Raw genomic sequence first — 18,186 nt, 5'->3', positions numbered from 1 at the left:
AAAAAAAACAGAAAACCCTATTCAAATAAAATACAGACACAAACAATTGAAGGAAATAACTTATCCACAAGTAATAACATAGTAACTAATAACTTACAGATGAAATTGAAACCCCACTAAGAGAAATCAATCAAAAAACTGATAAAGATGATATAGGAAACGTGACAAAGCAACTGCCTTCTTCAGCTTTAAAATGAACAAATGAAAATAAAAAGTAAAATACAAGAAGAGCGGGCAAATATATATTGAACAAAAAAAAATTAAAATTGCACACGTGCTAACCACGTGACAAAACTTATGCCGAACGAGGCATAATGTAAGTGTGCTAAGAATAAAAGTTTGTCGTTGTGGGCATAACTGTGTGGCTTTCTATAAAAGTTCAAATTAGTCGATTTTAAATTGGAATAACTGTTGAAACGATTGGATTTCAATTGAATGAGGATACAGGGAGTTTTGCAGTTTTTTCTTAAAAAAAAAAAACCAAAACAGTTAGTGAAAATTGAATTGAAGTAACTCTTGCAATTATTGACAAAAATACAAAGAGTTTTTCAGTTTTTTTTTCTTTTTTTTTTAAACAAAAGAATTAATACATTTTCAATTGGAAGTAACTGTAGCAATACCTATTAGAGATATTGGGAATAAGAGTCACTTTTTCATTATCTTTTTTATTTCTAACAAAAAAAAATTATTACTACGAATTTAGAAGTATGCCGGAAGGGGCAGAACTTCTATTCCCAACGGGCAAGCTTATGCCAGAGGCGGCAAGCTTATTTGGCTTGACTTTTGCATATTAAGCTCTTTGGATTTCAATTGGATGAGGATAAAGCAAGTTTTGTAGTTTTTTTTTTTTAAAACCAAAAACAGTTACTGAAATTTGAATTGGAGTAACTGTTGCAAATATTGACAAAAATACAAAGAATTTTTCAGTTTTTCTTTCCATTTTTATTTTTTTATAAAAACAAAACAATTAATACATTAATTGGAAGTAACTGTAGCACTTATTCGAGATGTTTTGGAGCAAGAGTCACTTTTTAATTATCTTTTTTATTTTTAGGAAAAACAGTTACTTCCATCTTAGAAGTATGCCGGAAGGGGTAGAACATCTGTTCACAAATGGCAAAAGTATGCCGGTTAAGGCAGACTACAATAGAGTACAGTTTGAAAAAGTGAAACTTCATTATATGTACAGAAATGAAAAACCAATTTACATATACATCATTCGAAAAAGGGGGAAACATAATAACATAACACTTGCCTTAAATAACAACAAAAAAATCAATTCACTTTCCTAACTCTTCTGCAGTACAGTATATATCAGTCCCAGAACTCAATCGTTTCTCAACTGGAGTACTGCTCGGTGTAAGCAAATACCAATTAGGATAACCATCATCTTCTTTATTTCCATCTTCGCATCTCGGACGTTTTCTACAATCTTCAACAGCAGCTGCTACTTCATTTACATTTTGTGATGCTTCATTAGAAGAAAACACATAATCTCCGCATTGAAAAGCATCATTATTTGCAGCAACTTCGTTAAGTGCTTCTTTTTTTACGCGGTCTTCATTTTCTTTCACAAATTCCTTTTCAAACTGAGAAAGAGTTTGAGTTTTATCAGACAGTTGACTTGATGAAGAAACAGCAGCATCACAGAGCATATCGAGCATGGGAGAGGTCTCATTTTTCGTAGACCTTGCTTTACAAAGCATATTCTCCATATGTTCCTGCAAATCTTTTCCAAGATGTGCATCTAACTTCACCTTATCATTCATTGAATAACCCAAATCAGGTTGTCTTTTACCAGATGCACAAGCTTTACAAGATTTGTTTTCGCTATGCAGTCGAACTAAACTTTCAACACAATGCATCACATAATCAAATTTACTTTCCAAACTCTCAAGTCTACTTTCTAAACAAGTTGTTTTAGCACTTTCAGAAGCTGCTACACATGCCTTTGTTTCATCATGTACACGAACTAAGTTATCCACAGCATTAATCGCACCAACAAATTTTTTATCTAATTCTTCGAAATGGCTATCCAAAGACTACAAAACAAGGGGAAAAAAAATTAAACAAAGAAGAAAAGAAAATGAGAATAAACAAAAACAACAAATGCAGCATGCAAAGTATACATATCATATTAACAAACTCAAAAATAAAAAAAATAAAAAGCCATACCTTTACTTGATTGACAATTGTAGATCGTTCACCATCAAGTTGCTTCTTCACACTAGACAAAACACCTTGACAATTGTAGATCGTTCATCATCAAGTTGCTTCTTCACACTAGACAAAACACCCAGTATAACAGATCAATAAAACAACACATTACTTTTGATGCCATTAAATTAATGTTGAACAAGTATACGGGACCCGGCAGAACTGAAGTCTGAAAATGAAAACAGTTTGCCGGTAGGGGCAAAAATGAAATATGAAAGGAGAAATGTATGCCGGAAGGGGCAGATTTTAAGTTTGCAAAACCAAAAAGTATGCCTCAAGGGGCATAAACTTTCATTTCCAAAACCAAAACAGAGAAGACTGCTAAAATGTGTTACCTACTAAAATAAGTCTGAAAATGAAAACAATATGCCGGTAAGGGCAGAATTGAAATATGAAAGGAGAAATGTATGCCGGAAGGGGCAAATTTTAAGTTTGCAAAATCGAAAAGTATGCCTCAAGGGGCATAAACTTTCATTTCCATAACCAAAACAGAGAAGACTGCAAAATGTGTTACCTACTAAAATAAGTCTCAAAATGAGAACAGTATGCTAGTAGGGGCAGAACTGAAATATGAAAGGAGAAATGTATGCCGGAAGGGGCAGATTCCAAGAATACTCTACCAGAAGGCCTCTAACTCAGAATTCAGTTAAACAACCAAAAACACAAAAGGCAAAGTACAACTTACATCAACTATCTAAGAAGTAAGTTGAGATGGCAAAACCGCACGGGAAGAACAAGGGCCTGAATCATCTGGAAATTTAAGTGCAACTGGATAATCCAGCATCTCTTGTTCCGTACCAACAACAACAGCATGGACAATAAATTTCTTGAATCTCTATAACACAATATAAACACATCAATTAGACAAAAACACAAAAAATAAATAGAGGGAAAAAGAAGCATCAACAAAAAGGAAACACATACTTTTTCAGCATGGAAGAAATTATCAGTAATAACTTTATAATCAACTTGCTTTGAAGGACCCCAAGACAACATACGAGGAGACTTCAGACCATGAAAACTTGAAAACCCTCGAAAGATAGGGAAAACCTCCAACAGCCACACATCTAAAGCATAAGGGAAACCGCTAATCATATAACGTGTAGATGGCATGCTCTTGAAAGTCTTCACACAACCACGAATCGACCGTACCAACCAATTAAAACTACGAGAACCCCAAGGATAAGACACTCGAAGACTATCATCATCAATTATCTTCATTAGATAACCTTTAACAACACATTTCTCATTACGACCCAACAAAACCCTCTCCATTATATAGACCTCAGCAAGTCTAACAGGATCACTAGATCTTTCCCAAAAACCAACAGTACGATTACTTGACTCAATCTGTAAGAAACTCTTGAGATCACACAACCTTATTCTATCCTGATTTCAAAAATAAAGTCTCAACAATCTATTTGGTCTGCTAGACACAACACTAAAATCGCCAACACAAGAATCCAAACCAGTAATAAGACGGAAAGACTCGGAATCAAATACACACACGCGATCAAATATCTTAAACTTTAACGCACTATCATTACTAGATGAAAGTTGGGATAAGATCAAGCAATGGAAAATACTATCACTCAAGTGGACATCAACCAAATCCATAAACTGTCCAAAAACACCCTTTTTCAACAAGTCCAATTGAGAGACACTCAAAAAGGACAAAATCAAACTCCAAAAATGAAAATCACCACTCCACATGCCACCTCCTTCAACCCAGTGTTCAAACTTAACCAAGGGATGTTCCTCCTATAAAAGAAAAATTAATGTCAACAGAAACCAAGAATTTACATAAGAATAAACCAAAAATGAGAATGAAAATAATTAACATATACCATAATACTAAATCAGCCCCTAGACTGGTACACAAATACCTGCATAATAGAAGAAAGAACCAAAACACATAAGATTGCATAAAAAAACAACATTATTAACAAAACAACACCAAAAACACATAAGATTGCATAAAAAACCAAAATTATTAACAAGACAACACCAAAAAACCAAGACACACATAAATTAACTTAATTCATGAAGTTATGCCGGAACAGGCATAACTTCAGTTTCAAAAAACAAGAACTCTGTCGGACCCGGCATATGTTGCCTCAAACAAACACAGTCTTCATGAAAAACCAGGTTACTAAACAAAAGACAACACCAAAAATCTTAAACTAATGTTCACAGGCAAAAATAAACAGATTCAACACATTGAAAACCAAAAAACATACAAAATAACTTCATTCATACAAAATATTACCACCAAACTTCAAAAAATGCCTAATTTTTTTTCTTATAATCAGGAAAATATATAAACTTTCATAAAAACCAACATTCTTAACAAAAAAAAACACCAAAAAATCAAAACACATACAAACTAACTTAAGTCACGAAATTATGCTGGAATAGGCATAAATTCAGTTTTAAAAAATAAAAATTCTGCCGGAACAGGCATATGCCGCCTCACACATACACATTCTTCATAAAAACCAGATCATTAAACAAAAACAACACCAACAACCTAAAACAGCTGTTCACAGGCAAAACTTCAAAGATTCAACACAGAGAAAACCAAAACGCATATCAAAATCAACAAAAACATAATACGACATTCAAAAAACCAAGATATAACATAGGGAACGAAACTAAAGTTCAAAAAATCATATAGACACTTTAAAAAAACACGTTAAAAAATAATTTTATAACAAAAGGATCAATTAAATATATAAAACGACGAAGACAAAGATATCAATTCAACAAACAACAATTTAACATAAAAACAAATATTGAAACGAGTAAAAGATCCAAATTCATACCTAAATTTTCAAACAGATAAGACAGGCACAAACAGAGAAGGAACGAAGAAGCAAAAAAAGAAAAGAAAAGGGCAGATAACGAAATAGAAAGGGTTTTAATGGGGTAAGGGTAATTTCGTCAAAAAACTTTCATTAAACAGGCAGCAGGGGCAAAAATTAAAGAAGGCATAAATGAGGGGCAAAATATAAAGACCAGCCCAAAAGAAGGGCACTCCGCACAAAAAATTGAAAATCGTTTCTAAAATTTTATTAGCTTTTGGGCTTTAAATAACCACTCGAAAATAGAAAATTTGCAGAATAAATATTTGAAATTTAAATTATTTTGACAATTTAAGACATCTAATAAAAGCTTAAATTTAAACAATGTATTCAACTGCTCTGACAAGTAAACAACTAATTATTCCAGCAAAACAGTATTAACAAATAGTACAAAATATCTAACACTCCTTTTCTTCAGTTGAATCTAAAAAAGGTTGCTCCTCATCAACTTTTTCTTCGGTCGTTTGTGTTTGAGGATCGTTTTAGTATCTTTAAACTTGCACACTTTTGTAACAAGACATGTCGGTAAGGCTAAAAGCATATAAACAATTAAGGCTCATACTCTGTCAAGTTATAATATAATTTAACGTATCGTCTCCGAAAATCGGAACCACCAAGGAAGATTTTAAAGAATCAAATTGATTAAAAAATGAGTAGGGTTTGAATTTTGTAAATCACTTAAACACAACAAAGACCTTGTGTTACCTTTGCTCTCATCTCCTTCCTACTTGTTATTTCATTGGACCTGGATCCAAGGTCAACATGTTCAAGAAAGCACCTAGGGGCCTGATAATATTTAGTACTAATACCATAGACGGAAGGCAACATACTTAGTGTTCTAGCATTGACAATTCTCCAAAACAAAACAATTCAAGTTCAACTCATAAGCTCATATCTGTACATATTTCACAGCATTATCATTTAACTTGTGCATTTAGACCATGAAAATAAAAACAAGAAATGGTCACATTTTCTAAGGGTAGAAAGCTTTTACGAGCCGTGAGTTCATAAAAGACGTTTGGATTTGCTCAGCTTTAACCAAATCCTAATTAGGAACTAGAGTGAGTTTACAACATACAGCTACAGCAAATAGCTGCAAAAATAAACATTAGCAAATCAACTGATTGCAATAATTGGGAAAAAAACTACTTGACTCAGTTAACCTCACCCTCAAGAAATAGCCGAGATAATTAGAATACCAACCTTTATACAAGCTTAACCTCAACTATGAAATCCCAACTTAAGCTAATGCCTGACACTACAATCATCCGATATTGTCTCCTCTGATGAGGCGTCGCTATTGATGACAATCAGGTCAATTCTTTTATCCACCTCTGACTTACAATGTTGATTCCCCTGTCTCATAGCAACTGCAGGGCGATGAGTGCTACTATCATTCAGCTCAGTTCTTGGTGAAGTGTTCAATCTGTTCCTTGATTCGCAATGAGCTCTGTTAGGTCCAGAAAATGGTAGACCAACCCACGGATGGAAAATCCATGAAGAATCTGGGGCAAATCCAGGAGGCCTGGGTGGAATAGCAACCACTTCCGTAAGCCAGTGAGGCAAATTACCCACTTCAGACCCTGAGTTCATACTACGAGATCTGAATGAGCATTCAACACCTGAACCTGCACGGTTTTCGGATTGATTGAACCTAGCTCTTTTGCGTTTTCCCCTGAGACTGAGAGACTCTAAGGTCTCTACATTTGTTGTAGCCACGTGAAGTCGTTTAAACGAAGTTCTTTGAGCATTTTTAAAATGGCATGGTATTTGACTCTGGATATTGTCCTCTGACTGGGAATATGCATGCCCAAGCGAAAGTTGAACATCATCCATATCATGGGACAAAAGATCAGCTTTACGTAACTGTCTCGCATGGGAAATGGATTTTCCATGTAAAAGTTTCGTCTGTTCCTCCACCCACTGTTCGGCCAAGTCCTTTGGTGTCCTCCAGGAAAAAAAGCGCAGCCTTGGATCCCTCAACATCACATCCCAGTTGCCTCTTCCATGCCTCCGAACACCAATCCAAAGAGAATCTAGCTCCTCTTCAGACCACATGGTTGGAGACCCGAATTTTTCTGCAAATGTCCTCTTGTTTCCCTTTTGAGATCTTGCTCTATTAAGAATGTTGTCCAGGATCATTTGATGTCGGTGAAGCAATGATGCATCAACCGGAAACTGAGGAACTGCTCCTTGAATAAATTCCCTTGGTTGATTCCATACATCAGCCAACTGTAAGGAGCTCGAAACTAAAGCTTGACGACCGACCATGGATTCAGTTGGCAGTGACAAACCAAGAAAATCTGGGGATTCCGCTAAAGTAGACCCACAATGCTTCTTGTGTTCTAACGAGGAAGCTTTTCCTTCTTTAGAATTCACATGAGCATTCTTATTTTCCTGCATGCTTGCTAATGGGAAAAAGTTGTAGGTTCTATCTTCCGAGAAAAGCTGAAAGCAAACAATTTAATGCATCTCAATCAAAATTAAAGACTCACTTCATTGAAAGTATCACAGCTTCATGGAAAATTGGTATACATTGAGGGTGTGTTTTGTACAGAGGAAAACATTTTTCAGAAAATGTTATCCAGTTTTTTCCATGTTTGGTTGGTCAAATTATTTTGGAAAACATTTTCAGTTGGAAAACAAGTTCCCTAAAAATGAGGAAAATGACTTATCCTTACGGAAGTAGGGAAAACAAGTTCCATAAGTGACATTCCAAGTTCATTGTCTCTTCCCCACCCACCCAACGCCTCCAACCCCCACCCCCTTGACCATCCCCCCCCCCCTCCCCCAACCCTCGAACTCCCACTCCCCACCTCATCCCAATAATGTTTGCTAGATTACATATAAATGCTCCTAAGACAATATTTTTTCGTTTACTTACCTAACACTAGAAAATAAGTAAGAAACCCACTTGTTTTCCGAAAAAAAAAAAAAAACATTTTCCATGGAATACATTTTCCTTCATACCAAACACACCCTGAGATGACCAGCTGTTTCTTTAGCACTGCACTTACCTGCAGTAAATCATTTTTCGAAGAAATGCCCTCACTACTATCAGCCATTGGTTTTACAGATAAGCAACCAGCTTCAGGCACCTCTGCATGACTTGGAGTTATCTTCTCAGGCTTGTTGTCAAGTAATTCCAAACTTTTCTCAGAAGGCACCTTATGTAAAACCGTAGAATCATTTCCATTCAAGGAGCAAGGGGGGTTCTGCTGAACTTCCAGTGCAGTTGGAATGAGGTGTTCATCAAATGCTTCTTCTGACCTTCTATTGCAGTCCGTTTTGTCATCACTGTCTGCACATGGTAATTTAAAACAGAAGCATACTGAGACACATAGAATTCGTGAACACGAGCTCCTACAAAAACAAATATCTTAAATCCAGGAGGATAAAACCAAAGAAAAATACGTACCACAAGGAATAGATAGATCTAAAGCTTGGGAGCCTCTGTTACTTGCAACCTCTAAGGGAGACGTTATTGACACTTCAGTTTTAGATAAAGCATCAAAAGAAGGGTCCTGAAGAGTATGAAATGATGAATCTTTGACAGCATCGGAAGCAACACTATCGTCAAAACCAGAGAAACCTACTCCAGAATTTGGAACAGCTACTTCGCCGATTGGTGGAGCTACTTCGACTGAGATAGGCTGTTCCTTGACATCTAACAATCTGTACAAGCAAAATCCAGGACATAAAATTGAATATCTAGGTTACATTTCCAATAAAGAATCTTTCATTAACCTGTCTCCTCGCTTCACTATAAGGCAGGAGCAGAAGATAGTTAAGCTTACATCTTCATCTGTGAAGCTGATACAGCGCAAGAATGGTCACCTCCGCTGGCTGTCTATAACGAAATAAAAAACTTGGTTAACATTGAAAATTACATGATTTGCTAGAGAAATAGTTTGCATGTCAGTCTTCAAAGATGAACCGAGCAGCTATCAGGTTCTATCGAAGTGAGTTATCAATGCCGTCGCATAGCTTAACATGTCAAAGGAGAAAACAAAGTCTCCAGTTTGAACAGGATGCACAAAAAAAAAAAAAAATCTCATGCAAAGTGAAAATTGTCTCTCAAATTAAAGAACCTGTATGCAGTTATAGAAAAGCAAGTATGTTTATATATTAGTTGAGCCTTGTCTGGACATAAAAACAAAATGTTTTGTTTCTACACACGTTTTGTTTTCTTATCCAAATATTCTTGATTTTATGTTTCTGAAAACAAAAACAAGATAACTCTCAGAATTATCCCAAATCACATCTCCCAAAACCAAATCCAAACAAACATACAAACAAAACAAAGCAAAATAGACGAAAAACAAGAAACATAGTTTGTAGTCTAAGCGCCCTCAAAAATAAAATAAAATCCAGACACCAATTTAAGACCCCATGTTGCAAAAGTCAGCAAAGACTAGATATAAGTTTTAGCGTTAATCTGCATGCTTGTGGTTAAACATATGACTTCTTCAACTAAAGAGCTAATAACTCGTACTTAAAACAGTCGAAGGAAAATGGAATGAGTATAAATATTTGTGTCATGTATTCAAACTAAGAGTCTAGAGAAATCCTAAGACTACGACAAATGCATAATATATTTGTAGTTTTTTTCTGCCATTTTTGCACTTTTAGTTTAGGAATACAAATAACTATAAAATAGATTAGAAAAAAATATGAACCACCAGCATTGATCTCCAAAAATTGGTTAAATATCTTTCAGATGGTTTCTGAGTTACTGTCAATAAGGCTAATATGGCTCACTTCCTAATATTATCTAAAAGTCAACTGGCAAAAGTTCCCTTCATTCCTAGTAATGAAATGGCTTTTCATAGGATAAGGATTAACCTCCGGATGCTTAAAATCTGCTGAAAGATCCATTGAGCAACTCTTAGAAACTGATTTTTCAGAGCCATTAGGAGCAACAAGACATGCAGTATTTTCAACTGACAAACAAGCAACATCTTCAACTTCAAGCTTGCACTTGGCATCCGCCCGACCTGCATCCTTGTCCCGCTTGGCTCTCCGCTGAAAAGTAATCAGACTGGAAGACGATTTACTTTTTCTTACTGCATTTACAGAGAGGCTCTGAGAGATGTCTTTTAGTGTGTCAGCTTCTTCCAGACTCGGCTTCCCCAAATCAGAGGTATCACAATACTGAAGATTGCATCTCCTCTCACCCCCAGAATTTGGAGTGACCAAATCCTGTTCTCTCGAAGTATTCAATCCTGTCAACAGGGAAGGTGAAAACCTCTGGGTGCATTTACTATCACATCCACAACCTGAGGTAACACAAGAACATAAACTCTTTTGTGAACTCCTTGGTTCTCCTTCAGAGAGAGGCCCTCTGAAACCCTTTGAAGAGTGAGCTTCTTCAGAATTACCCTGCGAAGATGAACAGCAATTAAGCAACTTAGGAAGTTTACAAGTAAGACACCTTTTCTAACGACCTGAATAATAATCTGGGTAGAGGCAAGATGAAAATTCTTTTAATGAAAACCAGAATGCCACAAAAGGCCACATTAAAGCTCAAAATCCATCCCTCCGACTCAGCTATCTAACAGTCACAGTCCCTAAAAAGTCATAATAAAAGCCCAGAAGACATCATATAAGTATAAAATAGTTTCAATAACTCAATTACCTATCTGCTTTCTTCATTTTGACAAGGAACAGGCATTTAAATGTGCCAGTTGATACAAATAAGCTTTCAACAGTGCGCACAATTTTCATCCTTAAAAAATACTTAAGTAAACTTAAAAGAAAATGTCAAGATGCAACTACATCCAATCAATTGTTTCTGCATTGATCCTCTTTCCGTAATCACCATAACTTCTACTTGACGGGAAAAATAATGTAGAAGAAGAAGAATACTGAGGAGGGCAACGTGTCCTCGTTCGACAAAATCTGAAGATATAAAAGGACAAGAGCTGGAAACAAGAAGTGTGTGTCAATCATATGCGAATCAGTTTGAACCGTTTGACTTGCTGTATAATGGGACTAATTAAGTTTTACTACCTCTAAGGCTCTAACCCATAAAAGAGGCCTAATTAGAAATCGGGAGAGCAGTAGATCTTTATTGTTACTTCCCGAGATCTTTTTTTTTTCCCCCTTCTCAAAAAAAGATCTAGGGAAGTAACAATAATGTACTAGAATTGGATGCAGAACTGTGAGTAGTATAAAATGTGGAAAAGTAATAGTAGTATTTTGGGAAAGATTTTGAATGACCATGTATCTGAGGCGGAGGGAAATGGAAAGTCAAGTCAACTAGTTTGGAAGGTGCAGAAAGATTTTTTTTCAAAAGCATCCTGCACTACAACTAGGTATAGATAAAAAGAAAAAGAACTATAACTAGATTAGATGTACAGTACTGAAGTAGTGAAGTGAAGCAACAAATCTCAGAAGCTGCAAAATAGATTGCAGATGCACCACCTATTGCTCCTGAAGAATACCCTATGCTACTTAGTGAAGCACCTCTGAACCCCAAGGTTACTCACATCATGTTTGAAACTTTCGATGTGCCTACCATATATGTTCCTGTTCAGGCAGCCTTGTCTCTTTATGTCAGTGGCCATACAACAGGTTGTGATGGTATAAGACATAGTGCCATTTTATGTATGCTCTTCCCGTGCAATCATTTCACTGGATCTTGCAGATTATTTGATGAAGATCCTAACGAAGAGACGGTATTCACTTACCATTAGTGCTGAGCAAGAAATTGTCCGCGACGTGAAAATAAACTAAGCACATCTGCTGTTGAGAATAGCTATGAGTTAGCAGATAGCCAGGTAACCCGGTGAATACAATTGGAGCAGAGAGGTTTAGATGCCCAGAACTCTTGTTCCAGCCGTCACTCAGTTGAAATAGAAGCTACTGGAATCCGTGAAACAACTCACTGTTCCATCATGAAGTATGATGTTGAGATCAGAAAGGAGCTTTATCGTAACATCATTCTCAGTGGTGGAACCACTTGTTTCCTGGTATTGCTGACCGTACGAGCAAGGAAATTAATGCCCTTGCTCCAGCAGTATGAAGATCAAGGTGGTGTGACCTCCTGAATGGAAGTATAGAGTCTGGGTTAGAGGATCCATCTTAGCTTCTCTCAACGCCTTCCAATAAATGTGAATAACGAATGGTGAAGATGTTGAACCTCTCCCTTCCACTGTTCATTGGAAATGCTTTTAAGTAAAGGCTGTTTTTGCAAGATGGAGGCTACGCATAGCGAGGAAACATTAGAAGCGTAAGGCAAAGGTCTCTGCTTGTGTGTTGCTAGACATCGTGAGCAATTGGAATGAAATGGTTAAAATGTAGGATCACCCTATACAACCCAATATGTTTTTATGATGGTGGTGTCTGATCTTAGCTTGCATGCACCCTGACTTTTCCATTGTGTACCTGCTACCTTTTGCTAGCACAGGTACCGAGACACTATGCCCACTAAGGCTTATGAAATAGAGAGATATCGCTACATCCGCTGAGATTTGAACCTGAGACCTCATGGTTCTCCCACTTCATTGACTACTAGACCAAACCCTTGGGTGCTCCCTATACTAACCTATACTTACTGAATCCTAAGATTAAAATAGAGAACATAACCCAAGTCATGTTTGAAAGTTTCAGCACCTACCATGTCCCTTGCTATTTAGGCAATCTTGTCTCATTATGCCCGTGGACGTATTGTCCTTGATCCGAGTGATGGTATCACACAAAGAGTCAATGACATGAGAGGGTAGCTCAAGTGGAAAGCACCCGCCACCTCCCACCTTATAGTTGTCGGTTCGAGTCACCATGTTACTATATCAACAACAAGAAAGACACAGATAATGACAATTTATGAAGGTTATGCCCTTCCTGTGCCATCCTTTGAGTGGATTTTGGTGGTACTGATCTTACTGATTATTTGGGTGAGCCTGACGAATAGAGGGTAATCATTCTCCACTAGTGTTGAGTGGGAAATCATATGAAATGTTAAAGAGAAACTAGCATATGTTGCTCTCGATTTTGAGCAAGAGGCAGAAACTACAAAGAGACACTCTGTTGTAGAGAAAGCTCCGACGAGTTACCACATGGTCAGGTGATCCCAATTGGAGCAGGAAGTCTTGTTCCAGCCATCACTTGTTGGAATGGTAGTTGCTGGAGTCCATGAAATAACTTAATATTCGAAAATGAAGTGTGGTGTTGATAAGAAAGGATCTCTATGCAACATTGTTTGCTTGGAGAGAATCCAGTCCTAATTATTAACTATACTATGCTTGGAAATGTGCATAGGGTAACTTGGAAGAATGTTAAAGGGATTATGGTAGTCCACCTATGCTACAACCGGGCAGCAGGGAAAGAAAGAAGTAACAGATCAGATGGAGTTGATGCAGATTGCAGCAGGATTGGGGGAGGTAGAAGTGAGAAGACTAATCAACATGGATGGCACACTAGCAATGAAGACCTAGAAAGAAATTTGACGAGTCATGTCAACATGCTTTTGTTTATGAATTGATTTACCTTCAGATTAACAAGGCTGTCTCTGTCAACAGATCTATTCATGATGGAAGAAAGCATTTCCAAGAGCTCACAAGTTAAATACTAAGGGTTCAGAATATAAAGGGGATAACTGCACCTTCACAATTAATTTGATAGTAGGACGAACAAGGGAGAAGAATGTATTCACCCTATTCAAAAAGTTCAACTAACATAATTCTACAACGGTTTGTTTTGAAGCTAGTAGTAGCATATAAACTCAACAAGTGATTGCTTATCAAGTAGAAAAGAGAGATTTTTCTTAATTGATGATGTCTGGACCAACTTGCACACTCCTCAACCATTCAACTGGGCAACTTGTCAAATCCACAAGCAGAAGATTGCCAAAGTAATCCTGCTTGCCAAGGTAAGAGCAAATGAGCTCACATCGGGGGTTGTAGCTGGGATTCGAACTTGGAATCCCCGATTTGTAACTCCTGGAATCCCCGATTTGTAACTCTCATGCTTCAACCACCATGTCATCCCCATTGGGATCATGTACAATATAGCAATAGCTTTTCAAACTAGCAAAAACTTAAATCTTTCTGACAAAAATGAAAAATCAAGTTTCGTTTATGAAAATTCTGCCAAAGTCTAAGCTGTCACACTTTCCATACAAACTTTTGAGCCTACGCCCTGTCATAAGGAGTTCTTTTCTGACTCTCGTTTCAGCTTGCACCCACCCCTACCAGGTCTATCATGTAAGCACAGGCAGACATATTCCAGTATATACAACTTTACAATTCATCACAAAAAGAAAAACATGAACTCTTGAATTTTTTTAGACAACAAACCATGAACTCTAGGATTTACCCTAATATACTCTTCATCCTAGTTGTCATTTCTAACTGGAAGTAAATGATTACCATAAAGCAGAGAGAGAGAGAGAGAGAGAGAATGGCTATTAAAGCTGTCAAATAAGCTATCACATTTGACAGGCCAAGAACAAGGACACAGTAGAACGGTAGCTGATAATCATATAATTAGCATTTGCATGATGTACTTCTGAAAGCAAGAGATACAAATGTTAGGATCATGCACCGCACTACACATCTGTGTTTATATTGGTTACCAAGAATCACTAGTACGTCAAAAAACTAGGAGATGATCTGTATGTAGATTAGGATTTAATTCAGAATAATTGCCATGGTTTCATTTACAATGCGACAACATAAAGTAGAAGATGACTATCTAAAAATAAAATCAAGCCATGGCAAAGACCTCATACAACAACAGCAACTACTACTACACCTCAATCACAAGCACAGCAAAGACCTCATGCCTCCATAAAATCTTCAGTTCCCTAATCCAAATGAACAGTAGGGTATATCAAAGATCTCACCTCAAGGTCTTTCTTTTCATCCTTGAAGCTAGGCTTCTCATACTTCTCCTCTTCCTTCACCAAAGGGGCTACACCGTTCAACTTGTGACACCCAGAAGGTGTATTAGGAATCCCATTTTCCACATAAAGATCAGAACCCGGTAGCCTCTTTCGCTTGTAAGTCAAGAACACTTTTTTCCGAATCATTAAGTTTTTGAAAGGTTATACAGAAACGTACCGAAACTTCAGCAGCAAACTTAAAACATGAACTGCAAAGTCGTCGACTTGAAGCTAAAGCCACACAATATAGATGCTGCAAAAACCATAAAAAGAAACTACATCAAAATGACATAACGTGAGCTCAACATTGATGGAACCACTTTTCACCCCATAGCATAGACTCACCATTGGATTTTAACTTCGTGTTTTATACAATCTTGGCAAACAACAAGGAGGAAAAGTCTAAGCAACATTTACTCTTCAACCTAAAATCCATGCAAATAACCATATATTCTGGGATAATATGTGCAAGATTATCTTTTTTCAAATCAGCAATGATGGTTATAGGAATTCCTAAATAAGCAGGAGTAGAACAGAACTTCCAGCTCAAACTTTTCAGAATCCACAACTTATCAAGCGCCCGTTACCAACATTTATTAAACTCAGCAGAATCGTAATATTTTGTACCATGCCTATCTCTAACTACTACTCCTTATGTCCGGTTTTGACTTGGCTCGGAATTTTAGAAAGTAAAGTAGACTTTTGAATCTTGTGGTCTTAAACTAAAAATAAGTATAATGTAACGAAATGCCCTTTAATCTTGTGGTCTTAAACATGTCATGCGGAAAGTTAGGAATCACAGAGTTGCCAAAAAAGTAAAGAGGCATTCTTTTTTTACCGGACTAAAAAGGAAAGTAAGACAAATAAATTGAAACGGAAGGAGTATTATTTATCTTCTTGGCGAAATAACACAAGAAAGAAGCAGAAAAAGGAAAATCAGCTTAAACCCAACACAGATTTTTGTCAAAAGAATGAACAACACACAAAAAAAATACTCAAACTGAAGGAAAAAAACAAAGCTGGTACTCCCAAGGAAGCAGACACTTCAAAAGATGAACACATATATCAGCAAATTGAGTGACTAAAATGGAAATTCCCCCCTTATAAACCCATAAATAAGAGGGGAAAAACACAGGATAATGAATACTCTACACTGCATATACATACACACACAAAGCAAAGCATAATTTGACATATTTCTAAAAAAAGAGTTGGAAAGAGGAGAAAGAAGTTACTCATAACATACCGGAAAGGGAGGTAGTTGCCGGCGATGAGGGAAGCCTGAAAACTTTGGGACATAAAAGCACTGTTTCACAAGTGTGTATAAGTTGTACATGTACTGAGTTGTCTGTGTTCTCTAGAGTACTGTGCGAATTAAAGCGTAGGGGAGAGAGTGTGTGTGCTCTCTTTTTGGACTCTTTCACGAGTCAGCTTTTCCTTAAGCTAGCGTTTCACCGGGTGTTTATAGTTTGATTTGGGTCGGTTATTGATTAAAATTATAACTAAATTAATTTAGTCGATTTTTAAATGTCTAGAACTATAACCAAACCAAATAAAATAATAACCACCGGTTTAGTTATTATCAGTTTGGTTTGGTTTGGTTCGATTTTTCGATTTATGACTAGCAGCCATGAGACTTATCAGTAAAATATTAAAAAGTTGAAAAAAAACATGTCTTTTTTCAGTTCAAACGATAACTTTTATTTATAGTTTAAGGTGGAACATACATCATAGAAACATTTTCACTATTAGTGATAGTGTAGTACTCAAGTTACCCAAAGTTACTAAACTATTACATATAAAGCTAAAAACTAACTTAGTAGTGGCCGCACCATTTTTGTCATCTTAATACACATACCTGGAAATAAAGTAGAGCATAGGAGCTTTTAGTTGTTGTTACAAACATACATATTAATTAAACATAAAGACTATCTAAAATTAAAATCAAAATATATGAAATAAAAAAAAATGTGTAATGATCCCAAACTTTAGGGTAGTACTTGCATTTTGCCCTTAATTCTCCCATTTTATTAAAAAAAAACTTTGTATAATGATCCCAAACTTCAGATGTTTTTCTATCATTATCCCCAAGGCTAGGGTCTCGACTACACGGAGTTGATCTTTTTTGCTTTTTAGGAGGATTACCCACTCGGAAGAAGTATTAGGGCATTACCATATGCTTGAATTGCAGCAAATGTTGATGTTCCTGATGTATCTTCTGTAGGAACCTCCAAATCTACAACCTCTATCTTTTTCATATGAAAAATATTAGAAGTTTAGGACTCATTCAGACAAGAAAAAATAAAGGTATAAATTCAAAAAAAAAAAAAAAAAAAACTTAAAATCAAATGGCTGACAAAGAAAAACTAAAATTTTAAGTTAAAGACATTAGACTCTAACGTGAGCTTCTGTTAGTAGGTTTACACTTAACACTTAAAAGACTTAAAAGACATAAACAACCATGTGAAATAAGTAGACCAAAAATCAAATTAATGATTAAAAGGTATAAAATATTTATAATTATTTATGAAAAAATAATATTATACATATAAATAATTATAAAATTTATGTATATAATTTATCGATTTGGTTCGGTTATTTTTTAATAGAACCATAACCAAACCAAATATTATCGGTTTTTAAAATTTAAAACCAAGTCAAACCAAATGTCGGTTTTTTTATTCGGTTTGGTTAAATTTTCGGTTTGGTTTTGGTTTTAACCAAAACTGTGAACAGCCCTACGCTTCACCATAGATTTCAAAAAAAAAAAAATGTGTTTGGTCATTATTTTTCAAAATATATTTCACTTTTTATTTTGAAAAATATGAAATATTATTTATATCCATAAATTCTAAAAACTATCAAGAATACTCAATCATACAAAATGAATATACATACTTGCTAATCCCAAATTATGTCGAACATGATATTTTAATAACAACTGCTAATAACACACTTACTAGCTACTACAATTTAAATTAAAATATAAAGATCCATCCGTGCAAGGAAAAAAAATGTAGTAACTAGTTATTCTTTAAAATAATCATCCCACATTGTACGAACAATCTCTTCACGAAGAACATGATAGATAGAACTAGTTGGCTCATAAATAGATGGTTTTTTTTTTTATATATAAAAAACAAAAGTTTGGGGTAGTTTTTAAAAGTTTTGAAAAGACCAAAACATAAATTTTGGCTAAAAACAAGTTTGAGCCAGAAT

The 18,186-nt window shown here is 35.8% G+C and overlaps 2 protein-coding genes across 4 annotated transcripts; both read right to left on the bottom strand.

Annotated features, from left to right (window-relative positions):
- Positions 1 to 1,157: 1,157 nt before the first annotated feature.
- Positions 1,158 to 4,161, bottom strand: LOC132614514 (uncharacterized). 3 transcript variants are annotated; one of them, XR_009572326.1, is made up of 5 exons: positions 4,065 to 4,161; positions 3,142 to 3,978; positions 2,903 to 3,052; positions 2,176 to 2,283; positions 1,158 to 1,589 (listed from the first exon to the last, which is right to left on the bottom strand). XR_009572326.1 is itself a non-coding variant. In XM_060328981.1 (5 exons), the coding sequence occupies exon 5, from the start codon at positions 1,863 to 1,865 to the stop codon at positions 1,281 to 1,283; it is 585 nt and encodes a 194-aa protein (XP_060184964.1). In that variant the 5' UTR covers positions 1,866 to 2,042; positions 2,176 to 2,283; positions 2,903 to 3,052; positions 3,921 to 3,978; positions 4,065 to 4,160; the 3' UTR covers positions 1,158 to 1,280. The 3 variants fall into 3 exon arrangements, 2 of the variants coding, with proteins under 2 accessions (XP_060184964.1, XP_060184963.1); XM_060328981.1 differs by having other exon boundaries at positions 1,158 to 2,042; positions 3,921 to 3,978; positions 4,065 to 4,160; XM_060328980.1 differs by having other exon boundaries at positions 1,158 to 2,283; positions 4,065 to 4,160.
- A 1,924-nt stretch (positions 4,162 to 6,085) lies between these two features.
- On the bottom strand, positions 6,086 to 16,399 carry LOC132613852 (uncharacterized). The gene is made up of 7 exons (XM_060328132.1): positions 16,214 to 16,399; positions 14,929 to 15,220; positions 9,927 to 10,463; positions 8,879 to 8,931; positions 8,500 to 8,756; positions 8,099 to 8,382; positions 6,086 to 7,529 (listed from the first exon to the last, which is right to left on the bottom strand). The coding sequence occupies exons 2-7, from the start codon at positions 15,112 to 15,114 to the stop codon at positions 6,327 to 6,329; spliced, it is 2,520 nt and encodes an 839-aa protein (XP_060184115.1). The 5' UTR covers positions 15,115 to 15,220; positions 16,214 to 16,399; the 3' UTR covers positions 6,086 to 6,326.
- Between the last annotated feature and the right edge of the window lie 1,787 nt (positions 16,400 to 18,186).

Source organism: Lycium barbarum, chromosome 10 (assembly GCF_019175385.1).
Source record: "Lycium barbarum isolate Lr01 chromosome 10, ASM1917538v2, whole genome shotgun sequence".
NCBI lineage: Eukaryota > Viridiplantae > Streptophyta > Magnoliopsida > Solanales > Solanaceae > Lycium > Lycium barbarum.
This window is presented reverse-complemented; position numbering and strand designations above follow the sequence as displayed.

Coding starts and splice junctions, on each gene's coding strand:
- LOC132614514 (XM_060328980.1), bottom strand. CDS start 1,865: ATGCATTGTGTTGAAAGTTTAGTTCGACTGCATAGCGAAAACAAATCT.
- LOC132613852 (XM_060328132.1), bottom strand. CDS start 15,114: ATGATTCGGAAAAAAGTGTTCTTGACTTACAAGCGAAAGAGGCTACCG. Junction 10,464..14,928: donor ATGAAAAGAAAGACCTTGAG/GTGAGATCTTTG, acceptor TCATCTTCGCAG/GGTAATTCTGAAGAAGCTCA. Junction 7,530..8,098: donor CGAAAAATGATTTACTGCAG/GTAAGTGCAGTG, acceptor GTTTGCTTTCAG/CTTTTCTCGGAAGATAGAAC.